The following is an 18213-nucleotide window of genomic DNA, read 5'->3' as shown; positions in this document are numbered from 1 at the left end:
TGAGGCTGAAAAATTATAAGCAGATGCTATGTCCCCCTACCGTGTGGTGGCCTGGCTGCCTCTCCCTCTGACTCATGATGTTCTCCTGTTTTAGGCCAGGCCAGGGACGGGTCTGGATCTGCCTTTCCACTGCATGCGTATCTAATGTCTTATAGATTAGTTGTCCATACACAAGCCCATTAGTTACAGGTACTTTAGAGCATCCTTGTATGCTATGGGGTGACTGCAAAGCTTGGCAGCAATCTGGTAGCATGAGTGCTGTGGTGCAAGCTGGCTTCCAGGGGTTAACCAGGGGAGCTATTAACTGACATGCTAAAAGGCATGGCTTGGGCACATGGATTTGAGAAGAATTTATACGTTTTCATGTTGATTTTCTTGTTGCGTTTTTCAGCCTGGAGCACATCCCAGCTGTCCTGAGCCCAGAACACCATCAGCGGGCTGAGAGCAAGCTCTTCTCGTCCAGAAAGAAATAGAGCTGCTCCAAGTCCCTGTCACCTTGGAGCTTCCTTTAGGGCAGAGGATCTTCTGGCTCTGTCAGCCAGGCAGTAAATGTGCTTCCACACAGTATGGAAAACAGATTTTTCCTCAGAGACATTATAGCAAATGTTGGCTGTGACAAGACTGGTTTACACTTTCCAAACTCTCCTGGTTCTAAGTTTGTCTTGCAACAGAGCCAAGAGTGGTATTACAAAAATGTCTACAGATGATAGTCATTTTGTGTGTGTGCATGTGCCTGCGTACACCTGTAATTCCTGATTACATGCCAAAATAGTCAGAAAGCTTTTTTTGTGTGTGTGAGGTAGTGAGAAGTATGACTCCTCACTAGCAAAGAGCCAGATCTACTACAATATGATCACAAAGAAAGAGATGTTTGACTCATTGGTTGCAGCTTCTTCATTTATGAGGACATCTAATAAGTGTTTTGGCCAGAAGTTTCTGTGAAGCTGTGTTCTCTGAAAGTGGTAACTGTTCATTCTTGCAGTGAGGAGCATTTTACATCAGAATACCACAAGGTGCTTTGCAGAGATGGGTCTCTGTTTGAAAGGAGAGGGAACCCCTGGCTTGGTGACTTGCTCTAGAGGGTACTTGAAGCCGGTGGCAGATCTAGGTTTATTATTAAGACTTACTGGTTTCTTGCATTATCATAGCATCCACACACAGACCAGGACTCCAATGCACCAGTTTTTCAGAGTACAAACTTTACCTCTGCCTAGGCACTCCCCTGGAGAGCTGAGAGAAAGGGGAGATCGCCCACTGCACTGCCATGTTGCCTAGAAAAGCAGTATCCAAGCTATTTTAAACACACTTCAGAAAGTCTTTGCTTCACTTTGCTGACACTGAACAACCTTAATCGCGAGGGTGCTGCATGGCAGAGAGTTGTGCATACAGAAGGGTGGCTCAGGAGGGCAGGACCTGCCTGGTGTCCTCTGGACCACAGCCTGGAGCTGGGATGTGCCTGATTCCAGAGCAACCTCTTGGAAAGTAATTTTCTTATATTGGGAGCCAGAGCAGCAGCTGGATGGCCCTGTGCCAGGCTGTCCTGTCACATGCATCCTTCCTGCAGGCTGGGGCTTGAGTGCTCCTTGTCAATAATAGGCGTGTTGCTGTGTTTTATACCCCGCCTTGCCACAGGAAGATCGTGGGAAAGAAGTAAATATGGCTGGATTTTGCATTAGTGGGGTAGGTGATTTGCCCCACTGTGTCTGCTCTCTCACAGAAACCTTCACAACAAAACATAATATGACAGAATAACAAGAAGTGTGTACACTCTTAATACCACAAACCAGGCACAAAGGTAAGACTTGTTCTTCAGATATTTCCAGAGGGAAGGGGCAGTTTGCAGTAAAAGCTCACTGTTTAAACAGGAAAATTGAATACTACTTGACAGAGCTTCTCCTGATGGGCTCATACTCCACACCAGCACTCTGCTTCACTCCCATATGGAACAGATGCTGTTATTATTGCTGCTCAGAGGCAGCACTGAGATTAACAATTTCCATGTACAGATACTTCTTTGGCATTACATAACCCATGTATTTAACACACACTAAATTTTCATTGCAAATTGGCTGCTGTGGGGTTATTCACATTTTTAAAAAGCTGTTTCCTTGACATACAGTTATACTATAGCCTTAGTTTGATCTGATTATGAAAGCCATACTAAAAATGAAGTGAGTATGGGGCTAAGGGATCTCATAGTTTCAAAAAAATAAGAAGTAAAACCCCAGGGCTCATCATTAGTTTCCCAGGCTAATCAGCATAGAATAGTTATAAACTTTAATCACAAGTATAGGTGTAGCTACGTAAGGCTGGGATGCATGTGGCACTGTCATGATGCTGAAAAGATGCATGCAACAGGTCATATAAAGTTCTTTGTAAGGCACCTACTGTAAGTTGAAACAACAACCCTGATATATAATATTCACTCTTACTCATTGGATTAGGGAGAGAAAAGATTAAATCACACTTGAGACATCTGTCTGGCTGCCTCAAAAGTCTTCATTTTCATGCTAAGTGTAGTTTCAAAATCTCACCCTGAAAATGTGTGACATTTTAATGGGTTGATTGCCAAGATTCTCAAATCCATTAATTTGCATATGAATCACAACGTCAAATATTATGGAAAAAGTATAAGAAACTAGAATTATGAAAGAATGCCTTGCATTCCCCTTGGTTAAACATATGTTGGGAGGATTGTCTCTTAGAAATCTAGTATTACAAAGTCAAATGAGATTAAAAAATGCTGTGGTATTCCCATTTATACCAATAGCTGGTTGTGATTGCATGTTGTCTTTTTTACAGCTGTCTATGAATAGCAACCTGGATGTTGCCTGCTCTTTCAGTAAGCTGCACAGTGCATTACAGCATTGTGACAGCCACTAGTGCAGCCCTGAGGATGGGTTGCATTCCCTTCTCCACGTTTCTGATACAATTCCAATAAAGTCAGCAGGATTTCACCAACGTCTTCTGATCACGTCTCTCCAGTAAACAGTTTTCAGGTTGCTCTTAAAAATGGTGGAGCCAAAACAAGCACCAAGGGCCATCAATTCTCAAACTCCCATGAACTTCAACTAGAGAAAGCTAAGGAGCCTGCACTGGACAATTAGCTACTGTACGCCAGGGTCCATGACTAGGCTTGTGGGAGTTAAGCACATGTATAAATACTTGTTGGATTAGGGTTTATGGTTAGAGAAAATCCTTCTAACTGAAACAAAACTTCCTATCAGGATTTACCTCTTAAACAGTTTTAGGGGGAGGAGGGAGCAGTCAAGTTCCTACAGAAGGTTTTCTCATCTAATGTAACTAGCTCAATGCAGGATTTGGCATATGCTAAGCAATTGTTTATAGCTCCTGCACAGCACATCTGCTTTGGGAGCTGATTTGTGACGGAAATCTGCTTGAATGGAGACGGTAAATTTGATTTACTTTTGAAAAAGAAGTGAAGAATTTCACAGCAGAATAATCTGGGTCATAATGTACTTTGGATTATAAGATTTAGTACAGAAAAAGGGCCCAAACCACATAATTCAAATCCAACTTTCAAGCATTGAAAGTTTGAGGTTAATGAAAACTAGGGTTTAGTTCATCCATTCATGAAGATGTCTGTGTAGCTTGGAGCTGACCCTGTGCTTGGATCTCCCCATCTCCCTTGGGGTCCCCCAGGACTGTTCAAATCCAGGAATCAGACCCTTTTCCAGTTTGCAGCAGAAAGCCCAAAACCACACACACAAAAAGCTGTTTAAAGGAGAAGGCAGCTTAGGCAGAAAGACGTACCAGTGGAGAACTAGCTGTGGGTCTGTCCTGCCTCACTGGAAATGTGCAAGCAGGAGTAGTGCAGAGGGATGGATGTTTCAAGGTAATATTGATCTCCCTGGGAGACTGGAGAGTGGTTGAAGTAATATGGTTTTGTGCAAAAGAAAGAGCAAACATGGGAAACAGCACTAGGGGAGAAACAGGAGTTAAGCTCAGAATTAATGTTCAGAAACAACAGGAGAAAAAAATCTGAATTTCCAGAGCAGGAGGCAGGGTTTGTTGTTCAGTGGTGAGCTTGGTACTAGGCACCTGCCAGAGAGGCTGAGCTTCCTAAAGTGTTTCATGGGTCATGGGGGGAAAGATTAGCCCCCACCTGCTCATCTCTTTTTGAAAAACAAACTAAGACAATGCGTGTGGCTTTGGACTTTGCAGAGGTGTAGCACTTGTGTTACCCTTATTGCTAACACATCTAACAAAGTTGATGGGACAGCCTCAGGAACTGAGCCAAGGAGGACCGGAGCATCACGCATGGAGGAGCCAGCAAGCCAGGGTGCATGCAAATTACTGGTCTCAGCAGCCATGCTGTGATAGGGACTGATCCTGTCCACTGAAACCCCCAGAGAGGGTGACCTTTCCCCAATGGGAGAAACCAGGAGTGGGTGAGCAGCGTGGCCGTGGCTCACCTCTCATGGGCACAAGGAAGGGGGATCTCTTCTGGCCTCCGCTTTGGTGAGGTGGTGCACCGGAGTCGGTCGCAGTGTTGCCTGCTGTCCATTTGCATGACTGCAACTCTGGGCAGTGCTTGGCTCCCAACCTTTACAAAGTCACCAAGGGAAGTGAAGCTCTTTCAGTATTTCTCTTACGATGCTAAGAAGTTTCTAAAGCTCCTCCTCTGAAGGAGAGCCAACCTGACCTTTACAGCCCCTTACCTTGTATTCATTATGAAAGCATTTGTCTTTAGGAACAGAGACAGTTCTCATGTGAATGCATACGCAAAAGAAAACAACACCCATTTCTGTAGAAGAATATATTATTTAGCAGATCAGTTTAAAAGTAAAAAAAAAAGAAGTCTGTACATCTTTGAAGGTTTTTCTTGTTGTTGCTTTTTGCATCCATGAGGATAAAAATAGGATTGCACAGTGGTTTCAGCTTTGTGCTCCCTTCTTTGCTTGTGCTGAAGGATCCCTTGACATCTAGCTGTACCAGGCCACAAAGTGAACCTGCAAACTCGCTAAGGTTTCTTCTGATTTCTTCTAGTGTAGAAAACAAAAACAAATTGCATCCACTATGCTGGGCTTCTGAGTGTACTGTGAACACTATAAAATTGAGAGAATAATACAGAGAAATGTGTCATTAGGGCCTACTAGGCAAACAAAAATATATGCCAGGACCCCTGTCAGAATATAAGCATCTGTTAAGATATGCTGTAATTAGCATACTGCTGTATACATACATATAGTATCTTGACTAAAACAAATTTTCTTTTGTTTTTGGATGCCAGTGGATCATTTTCCAGAAAAGGCTCCTTAGCTAAATTCTGCTTTGTCTCTACAGACCGTGGTCAGTGTGGTCACCAAAAAGGCAAATCTGCTGAAGATTTGAGCTGTGCTGCAATCTGTGCAATGTCCGCAGGGGAAGTCCTGCCGGGGGGCGGGGTGGGGGTGTGATGGTCCTGCCGGAGTGAGAGGAGCCCTTGGTGCCCGATGGTGGCAGTGCCTGTGCGAGCAGGTTGCAGGCTGTAGGCAAGGCACCCAGGCAGGCAGGGCATCCGTGCCTGCCACCTCTCCGCATACATGGTCCCAGTTGGATTTTGATGTAGTCACCACATCTGTTTGGCAAATACAGCATTTCTCAAAACCAGAATAACCTTAGGGCTTATGTTTTGCTCAAAGACTTTTTCATCTCACTTTTCGGTACTGTCGGTGGTCAAACTTTCACATTTCTTTTTCTGCAACTGAAATGAAGACCAAAGCAGGATTAATACCCCTGACTCACACAGTGCCACTTTACACCGCTGCTGTGAGTTGAACACTCATCTCTGCACAAGGCGTGTGCAACACTTCTTGGGAAATAACAGGCAGTAGCTTGGTATATCACAGGCACCTTTTAACCTGAACATGTATGTCCTGTAAACAGCACTCAGTCTTTCTCATCCTCTGCCGTGCTAGGCTCTTGGATTATTAACTAACTTCTCTTGTTTCAGGATATTTCTGAATTCAGGCTTCTCCTATTTTCCTAAGACCTCTTGTGCCAATAGACCATAATTAAAGCTCCATCAGTTTGTACAAAATTTCTGTTTTGACAGCTTCTGTAAACCAAAAGTAAAATCTAGGCTCAACTTGAAAGATGAACAGGACTCAGAAAGTCTGGCAGTCATACTGGAGTTCTTCTTCCCTCCTTTGAGAAATGCTCCACTCTAAACTGAAGAATGCCTAGAAGACTTTCTTTTCCTTTATGACTTAGTGCCCTCAAAGCATGTGTTCTTTGATTAACCAGCCTTAGTATTTGTGCTGCTGACGGGCTTTTCCTCCAAATCACTTGGAAGGAGGTGGGATCTACACCAGAAAGCTACTATTCCCCTCATCCAGGCAGGGATGATCAAGTGAGTGAACCTTCATTTCCCATCTATCAAACAACATCAGCACAACTAGTACTCCAGGGCACTTCCCAATTTATTTTAAGGATGGAATGACTGATAGTATCCTGTCTACAAGATACATTTGTTCATGTCAGAAAACTCCCACACTGTGATGCCATTTGGTCAGGTTTTGTCGTCTGCCCTGACCGGGAAAAGAAGCAGTCACAGAGGAGTGCAAGGAAGGCATGCAGGCCCAGTGTCATAGGCTGCAGGGCGCTGCGGGAGCCGGGCCAGCACGCCTGCTGCTGCACTGCGGGTGTGGGGCACTTACTCCCAGGACCCGGCCTCAGCCTCTGCCCTGTCAGGCAATGCAGACGTGGCTGGAGAGAGTAGACAGGGTTACATGTATATCCTACTGCCCCTAAGCCTTACATGGCAAAAAGAGGGACACTCTGTAAATGGAGGTCCCCATTCAGCCTGGGCCATAAAATGGCTGCATTGGTTGTGTGTTTAATCCTACTGGATGCTGTGCATATGAGAATAATTCCCCATAAATTTTCAGGCACATGCTTGATGATAGACATGTCAGTAGAAGCTTCTTCCCAGAAAGAAAGTTATGCATTTGTGGTGCAGTGCCTTGAACTGCCTGACCCCAGGACATTTTGCTGCAATCTAGCCCAGGCTTACTCCTTCTCAGGGGAATGTATAGCTTCTTCCTGGTAGAAGTGTTTGCTAACATACTCCCCTCAGGTATTTATCTCTGTGTTTCGTCTCCTGGTCCCTCTCTTGCAAGCAGCTTCCTTCCCATGGCCATGCTTGTGTGGTGCCTGATGGACTCTGCAAGGGCACGTTCTGGCACACACTTATTGCTTGTGGTACACGCCTTTCTCCAGCCACGTGTAATGAATGTGTTTCTCATGATAATGATTATGCCATAAGCATTCCTACTGTTTTGGAATTAAACTGCTATTAAATTATAATGTTTGACTTATTCAATCATAACATTTGTTTTATCAATAAGATATTTAGAACTTACCTCTTTCATAGCATCATCTATCTGTTTTAATTCCTCATAGCGGTCCCTGGATTCCCAAAGGGGCTGGAGCATCACCTCCTCCACTTCTGGAAATAGCTAGGTGAAAATGAGAGAGATCAACATTTCCTTTTGTATTCATTAACCTGTACATGCTAGAAATGGGCTGAAAGGCAGGATGTGAACTGTACATCCTTGTTTCCCTGGCTAACTAAACACCTCTCAGAGCAAATACTGAAGCTCTGCACGCCCCCACTTCTGCTTCTGGCCTTAGGTGACTTACCTTTGTTACTGTTTCGAACATGGGGATGAGAACGAACTTCAGGAAGCCGATCTGTGCTGTTGGTTTAGTTACTTTATCGCGATCCATGAATGGTGCCACTGGAAGGCCCTCAGATTTTTCTCGGTCACTCTGGAACAAATCCAGAGTTAACAAATATTAATCTCGGCTAGAAGCCTGCGAGCAGAGTGACATACCAAGTAGATCACTAGCTAAAGATCAGTAGCCTTCAGATACAGATCTCAGTAGTGTCTGAAGATAGCACAGAATAGCAAATGCTTCCCTCAGGCCAATGAATCCTGCTTTGTTGAGATCAAACATCTGAATAAAGAGAACTCTGTTCAGTTATATCTGCCCAGTACTGGCATGGAAGTGTTCACCTCCAGGCTTACAGGACAATGAGGCCACCTGGTTCTCTTTGCAAACCCATGGGACTTGTGAGGTAAAATATGTCTGAGCATTCAGAAAGGTGGTAATGGCTTTTGCCACTCTGTAAGAGAAGGAATAAGTCTTTGATTTCCTCATTGTGCTCCAGAGAGTGATTATTTTCAGGTATTCAACAAGAAAATACATGTCTTTCTTTACTAATTATTAAAACTAAACCTGGCTAGCTGAGTCAATGCAAAACAGTTCCATTGACTGCAGTGAGTTTACCAAGCTACCTACTTGACCACATAGCTCACTGTTTCTATGTGGATGCATGTGCAAGGAGGTCACAGACTGTGGATGCAGATACCCTGTTGCAGACTTTCTCTCTCAATTATTGGGCCTTTTGGCACATAGTGCTTTTGCTGGGTGGCCAAAATAGTAAGGCACACAGATACTGTAATTTTGAGTAAAAAGCTGCAGATGCGATGAGTAAGGAGTGTTTCTGACACATCGTCTGATGTGTCTGTCTCTTGTGAGAAGCCCTCCTCAGCATGCACCCTATCAAGGTGTAGAGAAAAGACACAAGAAAGATCTGGCATCCCCTCCTCAGAGCACTGCAGCTGTGTGTCTCTTGAGATCCCACTGCTGCAGCACATACGTAGTGCTCAAGAGCCCATGTGCTGGAGGCATCTGAGGGCTGCTCTTCCAGGGATCCTTTTTTAAGCAAACAGAAACTGTGTCCACCTGGGAATCCAGTGAGGAACAATGGTTTGGGGAGCTTAAAGTCTGACTTTGCACACTTCAGCAAGTCGTCTGCTTTCTCTCTAGGCAAATGTTCATACACAGTGAAAATTATCTAGACTAGTTCCTGTGTGATATTTGATATCGTTTACTTGACAACTTTCTCTTGCCACTGCTCTTGCCCTTTTGGCTCAAAAATCGTATGTCAAACGAACTTGCAAGGCAGCCACTTTACAGAGAACAAGCGTCAGTCTGCTAGCATTAGGATTTCTAGGTTGCTGTTGTCTTTCACCTGCAAATTACAGTCAATTGCATTCACTTGCTTTCTGAACAGCTTTTCTTGCTGACATCCTTCTCCTGCTTTCTGTAAAAGAAGCCTTTCCATCCTAGAGCTAGACTGGGCTGTCAGGCAGCAGAGCACCTGTAGCTGAGGTGGGATTCAGGAAGAGCAGCAAGTTGTGCAATTGCATGTCTCCCTCATTCTTACCTGCATAAAGTATTCCTCTAGTAAGCAATCTACCCAGGGCTCCGCTACTTCCATCGGGCGGACTTCATTGGAGATATCACAGCATTTTATCAGTACCATCTTCAGCTGAAAGAGGATAATACTTTAATACTGCAGTCTTATTGCCAGCCCTTTTCCCCCTATCCAGAACCTGTGTCTTTACAATGCAATGGGAGGCAATGTTTTCAAACAGAAAGGACAGTTTTAGGATTAAATCAGAGGTCTTAAATGCTGGATTCTTTTCCACTCTCTCAGTTACCCTGTGTAAATCATTTATCACCTCCCTACCTCAGTTTCCCTGACTGTAGCACTGGGATGTGTCACAGTGGGGCATGCGATTATCTGCTGCATGAAGAGATTCAGCCACAAATGACCATGAAGTTGTTTGTGGAGCACTCAGAGGCAGCTGGGGAGAGACTTCCCTGGATGTCAAAGATGACTGGATTAGCTCTATTTTAGATAGAGCACTTCCAAATTTTAATTCTTTTCGGTGGGGCAGAGGATGTAGGAAGGATTAGTTTTTGATAATGTATATTGAATCTTGGTTTTTAAACAAATGAATGTTAATCTACAAGCTTTCACACTATGCACAGAAAAATAACAATCTACAAAACCTTCTTACACAGGTCATGTGTTCTTCATTTGAGTAATCAAAATTTTCCATTTTTTCCTTGAAAGAGTCCAGTATTTCTGCATGTCTCGCCATGTCTGTAGCCAGGATTAACGTAATTATCCCCTAGCAAAGAAAACACGTTCACATATTAACTTGGCATTCTTTACAAAGTCCACTATTGCAGAGCAAAGTAGGGTCTTTCTTACACACAAAAAGGCTCAGATGCATAACATTTTTAACACCAAAAGGGGAAATTTCTGACCTGAAACTGCCAAGCAAACTGGAAGAGGGTTATAAAGAGTTCATAGTATATGAAGATCATGGTTGGATCGATCTGTAACACTGGTGTGATATTCCAGAGGCATTGAGCTTTTTCCTCTCTGATTGACTAAATGTGGAAAAATGAACTGTACAACAGGATGTTAAAAGCCACACTCTGTTTGCCAAGATCCACTTTTGGCTCCTTGGAAAGCACTATAGGTTTTGCTGCTGACTCTTTGTGGCCTGAGAAAGAGACAAAGCTCAGTAGATGTGGATGTTCTCTGTGCTCATCCTCCTTGGATTAAGGGCTTTGAAATACCCAGATGCAGACAATGTGTTAGGAGCTCTGTATCCTCCTGCTGGGCAGAGTTTATGATGGGAGAAGATGTGGTTAATTTAAAGTTGCGGGTTTTCATACAGATCTATCCATTTTGGGCCCATGCCTGCTTCTCATGCACTGCCAGAATCAGTAACTTCAACCAGACCAGTATGTGAGCCCTTACATCAGTCTGTTTTTTCATTTGGCGTTTAAGGAAGGTGTAACATGGAAACTAAGATCGATTTTTGGCCCTTGGTGCTCTTATGAGAACTGTAGCATTGTTCACTGTCTCAGAGATAGCTGTGATGACTCCCAGTCCACCAGAGCCTCTTACAACAAACAGTACAAGTGTTCTGCTGTTGTAAATATTTTCCCATTTTGAAGGCCCTCTTAAAATTAATACAATGTTCTCTTAAAGCATAAACTTCTGCCATGAGAGCTTAATCCTTTCCCAGCCGGAGCTAATTGGTTCCTTCAATAATATAAATATCTACCCCCAAAATGTCACAGGCTTTAATAGTCAGGATGTACTCATTATTTCTCAGCAAGACAGTCCAGGGAGTGCTGATGTGGAAATTTTCCAAGAATTGCTCTTGGATCCTTCCAGTGTGAGGGGCTTTTTCAGTCCTACCCTCTAGCAAGAATGATTCACTCGCGTTCTACAGCAGGGAAGTCTGTGAGTGCTTATATTTTCAGGAACAGTTTGTATGACACAGATGGGAACAGCATTCATACCTGTCTTATCTGTTTGAATTGGTCCTGGTCAACGTTGGAGAAAATGTTGTATTCTGGCTGGGAAATGATCTGGAAAGCCACAGCACAGTGGTGGTTCTCCAGTGGGGAGATGTCATTGTAGCGTACTGCAAGCTCAGTTCGTGCATTTATCTGATAGCTGATGTGAAGAAAAACAATGAGAACTCCTGCAGACACACACCAGCTGCTCTAAACCATGCTGCTTGCTTTTATTTACATTCTTTTCAATACTTATTCGATTAGCTGCAGTTTATGTTTTGATTGTTAATACTAAATCAGATTTTTAGAGAAGATAGATATTACTTTAATATAATCTCAGGCACTATTCCCCCGTAGGGTGTTTTGTTTTTTTTTTTTTAATTTTACCAAGTCTCTGTAGCTTAAAATGACATAGAACGAACTGTCTGGGCTTCACTCAACCCCCACTAAGGTCAACGGAGAGATTCTCACTGATCCCAGTCAGAACTGGGTTCTGACCTTGTTTACTGAATGACAACAAATAAATTAGATTCTCTCTCTTTTTCACATATAGATACATGCACACAAAATTGTCCATGGATTAACAAGCCTAATTTCCTCACATGATAATAAATCAAATAATATGCACTTCATGATTTATAATTATGAAATAGTGTGTAAGTTAAATCACCCTTTGCATTTTATTGTAATTATTCCATTTCAGTCAATGGAGCTATAAACCTTTATGCCCTCTCTCTCAGCTGTAAAACATTTTACCTTGGTTTCTCAGGAGTTGGGGAAAGTGTTGGAATAGAAATCTGAAAAAGCATTTTCCTTACAGAGCCAAGGACAGCTGGCAACCCCAACCCAGACCTGAGTTCTCTGCAGGCTCTGCCTTGGCCCATGTGTGACTGAACAGCAGGGCCATGAGGGAAGGTCATGGCCAGCTCAAGCTGTGAGAAGGAAAACCTGGTCTACCAAAAATGCCAGCTGGTATTACCTTCCCAATAAATTTTAAGGGAAGAGAAAGCAAGAGACAGACTTACGTATTGTTATAGCCTGGATGGTCCAAGTCATGGCATACTGCTGCAGTCATAAGAATCAAGATGTCAATTTGGGAAAATTTCTCCTGTAAAATACAAAACATTCATGTAGTATTATGATTTCTACTTCCTCTGTCCCCATAAATTAAAAGAAGTAAAAAAAACACCCACATTTACTTTTTAGAGAAATGCAAATCCGAGCAAAATGAAGTATTTTTCCATAGATCAATTTACTTCAGTCAAGACAGAGAATTCTGCCTTCCCTTCCAGTACAAATGACTCAGATTTGCCTTTGTTGCATTAAATAACAGCAGCTCAGAGGAGGCAATTTTCTTGAAACTCGCTATTACTTCAGAGATCATATAAAAGAACTGAGATATTAGTACAGTCTTTTGTAAGTCATTTGAGCATCCTGATTAGTTAAGGGAGGGCTGAAAGATAGCTTAGTTGCCATTGCATTCTGCATTAACTAAAGTTATGAAAAGAGTGAGAAAAATTAAGTGTTGTGTTCCCACAGCTTCTGAACAGGATGAACTTCCATTAAAGCAAGTTTTTCTTCATACTCTTACTGGCAAGAAAATAGACTTAGGGCAGTAACTGAGATGTTCAACTGTGGAGAAGAAAGGAGGTTTTTACCTGAATAAATTCTAGTTTGTACAGAGATTAAATTAATATATAAACACAAGTTATCCACAACAATGATGCCTATAGTTTTGGACAAAATACAGGTCAAACGTGAATCTTGTATACAGTACATGCAAGGCATTATTTGCAGTAGCTCACCCACGCACAAGCACACATTTGGAGTAAACCTCTCATGAGAACATTTTGTGTCATAGATGAAGACTGTATCCACAGACCATAATTTAGTAGGCTTTTGGATCTGATTCGTAGATGTTTCATGCTATCAGAGTGTCAGAAGAGCTTCAGTGTACAAACTGGGGCTATCCAGGAGGTGGAGGTATCTTCCCAGCAGCCTCAGAAAGCTGTGCAGGTGCTTGGGGTGTGTGATGGGATGGCTGAGAGGGCAGCCAGAGGTAGGAACACAACACATCTCCTCCTCTCCCCAGGGATTGAAAAAGTGCAGCTACGGCAAAGCTTATCAGTTGCTAGCAAGCTGGTGGCCTGATTTGCAAGGAAGGTGGCACAGTGATGCTCAGTGTACAAACATGTGCCCCAGGATGGAAACGGAATGATACTATTGAGGTGGGGGGCATACCTGGAGGCTGCAGAGCGAGATCATGCTGTACATCATCTGGGTCACGCAGAAGCAGTGCCGGAAGTTATGGAAGGGGTTGTTTCTGTAATTGTCATGAATACACAGCTGCAGAGAGGGGGAATGAGGCAGTCAGAGACAGGAGAGCTCTTTCTTTATAAAAACGTGATTACATACACTTCCCAGCCTCCCTGGAAGCACTGTATACCCCTACAGAAGTCCTATGGAGGCCAGTATTACTTTCTGCTAGGACAGAGTGACAGCAGAAGGCCCTCTGACACCCTCTGCCTTCCTGGGGGAGGGTGAGAGATTGCTTCCTTTCAAGGGAGGTAAACTCATAGCAACTTCTCTCTCATACCAGCTAGCAATGGGTAAATATCCCAGCATAGCTGCAAGTACATCTCAGTATTGAGACAGGCCTCTGTGCTTTCATCCTGAATTTGTATTTCAAACAGCAGTGGTTAAACGGTGACTTTGGGGTGTGTAAAGAACTCAAAGTACATCCCCATTCCCCTCTCTCGCTGAAGGCAAATTGCAGCTTTGAAATCTTCAAGGCTGAAATGTAGTTGTTATTTCATATGCAGATGCTCAGAGGTAGCACTTTGGGATGTGCTGCTTGACAAAGTGAAGATGTGAATGTACATGCACTAGCATACCTGTGTGGATTTCCTACGCTAGGCAGCATGGGAGAGATTTAGCCATATAGGCACATGGGGCTGATTTTTGTGTGTTTTAATGTTCTTCAGATCCTGCCTATGTGCCCTCATCACAAATCCAAACTAAAGCTTGTCTTTCCATGTGTCTTCACTACTGTTAGCCGGGCTAGCTGAGTGCAGCTGGCACAGCTGGGTTAACACATGCCACAGTCATTCTTTCAGTGCACTGGGTAGCCTTTGGTATCCTGTCCTGCACAAAACAGCCGAGTGTCAGCAGCACTGCTGGACCCCTTCTGCTGAATCCTCCATAGCCTGGACCCTAGAGAGCCCTTATGCACATGCCTCAATTACTGAGCCTGAATTAATGACATGAACGGAATTTGTGTCCCCTTCTCTAGCTAAATAGTGAATTTAATTAAATACTTCTCAAGCACCACCAGGATCAAACCCTTCAACCTGGGACCTGACTTCTAGGAAGCCTCAAAGCTCTGGATGAGGTCAGGAGAACTGTGGGTTTTCAGTGCTTATTCAATATTTAGGGGTTTCATTGCAAAACCTGTTCAGATTATTCTGTAGCAAGGACTTTACAAACATATTACATTATTCTAAAATGAATAATTAATGGCACAGTATGGTTGACAGCCAGGCTCACAGGTGGTGGGCAGTTTCTCACAGGCTCCCCATGGACACCATGGTCGTGCCCAGGCACTGTACAGCACTGCACGGATGTAACGTACACATCCAGCAGTGGAGACCAGAGCATCCCAGGGGACTCCTGACTCAGAGCACTGAAGGGCTGGAGTGACTGAGTTGTATTAGTCATCCCTTCCTCCCCTTTCTGGAACATTCTGTAGCCAGTGGATGTGGGAGCAAGAAAGCCTTTTCTCACTCACTTAAGTTCAAACTGGTGCTCATACCGCGCCTGGGGAAGTATCATAGTTTGAAGCAGAGTCCTTGGGGCTTTTTTTAATCATCTTTCTGCAAAGCTAGTGTTTAAGAAAGGAAATCTCACCCTGTCTTACCTTTGTAGAAAATACATAATAAACTCCCCTTGTTGTTCAGAAAGAGGCTGTCTTAAATGCTAATAGTAACAAATTACTTGGAGATACAAGCTAACAGGAAGCTGCCTGCAGTAATGTGTGTGGGTGGCATGTTGATATGTGTTGACATATCACCTTGTTTCCCATGTTTTCAGGCTGTGAGACAGGAGGAGGAAATTTTCTCTTTTATCTACTGTGTGCTAGTCTTGATTGTATTGGGTTTCATCCCACCCCTTCTGTTCACCTGTTTTCTAAGGTCAACAATACCGAGCTTTTCATCTGCCTTCGAAGTTCAGGGAGAGATTTCCTAGGTCTGAATCATTTTTTATATCTTTTTTAATGTGGCCATACCATTTTTCTAAAAAGACTTAACCAGTCCTAGGCGTAAATTCTAGGTAAGCCTTTTCGAAGGCATGGCAACATCGGTCCGTTTATCCCTTATTCCAGTCTCTGATCATCCTAATGCCTTGCTAGCTTCAGCCAGCAGCAGCACACCAAGCAGTGACAGTCACTGCCTTGCATATGCTGGTGCCCAGGTGCTTTTTGCTTTTGCTGTACTCATGATGAATACAGTGTTTTCTTCGTGTTTTCTAGTCACCTTCTGAATTTGTGGAATTTGTTCAGGCCTTTCTGGGAGTCTACATCAATCATGTAAAACAGTTCATTCTATTCTGTCCATACCCTTCAGGTAATTAGAAAAGATTAGTGAGATATAATTCTTCGCTACAGGAATCATATGAAACATCTGTATAATGAACTTCACATCATGATGTTTTTAATTATTGTTTCAATCAATTTGTCAGATAGAGATGTAAATTTTACTAACCATAATTCTTCAGGGTATCCCTAGATCCTTTTTAAACAATGGGTAGAATATTTACTGTTCTACAGTCCTCTAGGAACATGATGGGTTTTTCTGAGAAAGCCAATATATTCTTCAGCTTTTTAGCAAATTCTTTCTTATGCTCTCCCTTGAACCTGATAACTTATTGATTTTTAAATACTCCAGTGTTTCTTCTTTAGACATCTTAGTTTGGGTATGATCTCATCTTTATCATGTCATGTATCTCTGCAACATTCTCAACACCAAAGACCAAGGCAAAGAAAGTTATTTAACTTCTCAGCAATTCCTTTTCCTTCCTGCCTTGTTCTTTTACTCACTGTGATTTAGGACATCTAATTATTATGGAACCTACTGGCTTTTTTAGGCCATATCTGAAGACACTCGTCTTGTCTCCATTTACACTAGGTATCAAGAGCATTCATCAGAAATTAACTGCTTTCAGTAATAGAAAGCTTGGCAAACAAATGTAAAACAGTTTAAAAAATGTCATCTGTTACCACAAGAATGCAAACATTTGCTCAAGTACTTAATTTTAAGAATTTGTATAGGTTGACTGCTTTCAATGGAATTACTTATGTGAGTCAAGTTAATTCCATGACTAAATGTTTTATCTATTGATTTTTGAATTTGAAAAATTGCAAATATCAGGAATTTGAAATACTTACCAACCACCTCTTTAATGTGATAGGATTGATGTTGAAGTCTTTTACCAACCCAAGATCATGGTACATATGTTCCAGACAACTCAGCATCTGTAGCCAGGAGCAGATAGGTTATTGGCTTGGCAAATATCACTTTACTTTATGATACATTGAAGAGTGAATTTCCTCCTTGCAAGCATCAAATAATTGCAGAGCCCTCTTGTTAAGATGAAAGAAAGATGTTCAAAGATTGCGTTATTAAAGACAGTGCAAGAGGGGAGACAGAGAGGTTCTGAAAGCTTTTTGAAGTAGACAGATTGCTGTTGACTTCATAGGTTTTGTGCAGGGCTTTGAATCACACCAGCTCTCTTTAGTCATTGTGATTCATGTGTATCATAGCAATTCCTTCTCACAAAAAAATATTGCTATTTTTCTAATTTAGCTGGGGTATGTTCTAATGCTCAATGAAATCAGCGGGAGTTTTTCCACTGACACCAGAGGCCCAAGCTGTACAGAAATGGATCAGGCCCTAGCTGTATAGAAAATGACAGCCGAAAATCAGAGATCTTTAAAGAAGCATTTATTCTAGATAATGTGTCAATATCTTATTTCTTTATGACTTTTTGTGAGTTCCTAAAGGCACTATCTTAACTTGAATTTCTTGTTTAACAAAAGATCTCCTGTTATAACACTACCAAATTGCAGTTTGTGACCATCCACTCTCATAAACTGTAACTATGAATCCCAATAGCTGAAATGCAAAGGCAGGCTGCTCTTTTAGACAACATCTGCTCTGCTGCATGAAGTGGGTTGCAGATAGTTTAGCACTACCACAACCAGTTAATCTTCTGGGTTTTAAAATATTGAAAAAGAAGGGTATTGATAATCTGATGTGTCTGGACACTTAACCACTGCCACCAGTCAGAAATGAACAGAATTCCAAGAGTTCAGGAGTTTATGTGTCTGCATTCCCATTTTGGAAGGCAAAATCTGCAGAGGATGAAATGTAGCCACTAGCAGACACTGTTCTTAGACAGTAGATTGATCCCAAAGTTTTTAACATGATGAGTGTAATGTCACAAATGTGGCCTTGGAGACATTTTTAGTTAAGTTTCTGTTATTTAGGCTCTTAAAAACTCTCCAGAAAAGTTATTTCATCTAATGAAACTTTATATTTATCCAGGGAATATACACAGTTCATGCAGTAACAAGGGGTTTGGCTTTGAGTTATCTGAACAGGAAGAAAGAGACTTTCCTGCAAGACTTGAGGGACAATGTCACGGGCTGAACTGTGCTCAGATCACACAGCCAGCATTTTGCTGCAGACCACCCTGTCTTGTTCCTAGTCCCTGAGCTAGAATATATGTTTTGCAATAGCTTCAGAAAAGACTTTCTGAGACAATAAACTTGATCTAGAAGGGCTGAATTACCCTCAGAAATGCCTACCTCCCTCCAGATGTTGCAAAGAGAGCTTTGGGTGAGTGGCAGGTGACTCTGACTCCCAAAGCCCCTGCCCCTGCACACGTGACAATCTTGGGTTTAATTTTTAGCTTTCTTGGTCAACAGCAAAAGCTTGAATATTGGACTCTTCTAAGGCTTGAAAGTGAGTG

The 18213-nt window shown here is 42.5% G+C and overlaps 1 protein-coding gene across 4 annotated transcripts in view; it reads right to left on the bottom strand.

Annotated features, from left to right (window-relative positions):
* Positions 1 to 4341: 4341 nt before the first annotated feature.
* The window catches only part of LOC141939181 (high affinity cGMP-specific 3',5'-cyclic phosphodiesterase 9A), a 105747-nt gene continuing 91875 nt past the window's right edge, over positions 4342 to 18213 (bottom strand). For 2 of the 4 annotated variants that reach the window (XM_074858410.1, XM_074858409.1), the window contains 9 exons: positions 16628 to 16714; positions 13426 to 13530; positions 12210 to 12292; positions 11188 to 11344; positions 9882 to 9995; positions 9242 to 9346; positions 7648 to 7776; positions 7368 to 7463; positions 4344 to 5707 (listed from right to left, as the gene is read on the bottom strand). In XM_074858410.1, the coding sequence (XP_074714511.1) occupies positions 5657 to 5707; positions 7368 to 7463; positions 7648 to 7776; positions 9242 to 9346; positions 9882 to 9995; positions 11188 to 11344; positions 12210 to 12292; positions 13426 to 13530; positions 16628 to 16714 (927 nt within the window). In that variant the 3' untranslated portion in view covers positions 4344 to 5656. Of the gene's footprint in view, positions 5708 to 7367; positions 7464 to 7647; positions 7777 to 9241; positions 9347 to 9881; positions 9996 to 11187; positions 11345 to 12209; positions 12293 to 13425; positions 13531 to 16627; positions 16715 to 18213 lie in introns of all 4 variants that reach the window. The other 2 variants (XM_074858408.1, XM_074858405.1) reach the window with 2 other exon arrangements.

This window comes from Strix uralensis, chromosome 2 (assembly GCF_047716275.1).
Source record: "Strix uralensis isolate ZFMK-TIS-50842 chromosome 2, bStrUra1, whole genome shotgun sequence".
Lineage (NCBI taxonomy): Eukaryota > Metazoa > Chordata > Aves > Strigiformes > Strigidae > Strix > Strix uralensis.
Note: the sequence above shows the minus strand (reverse complement) of the source record. Positions and strands in the feature narration are given on the sequence as shown.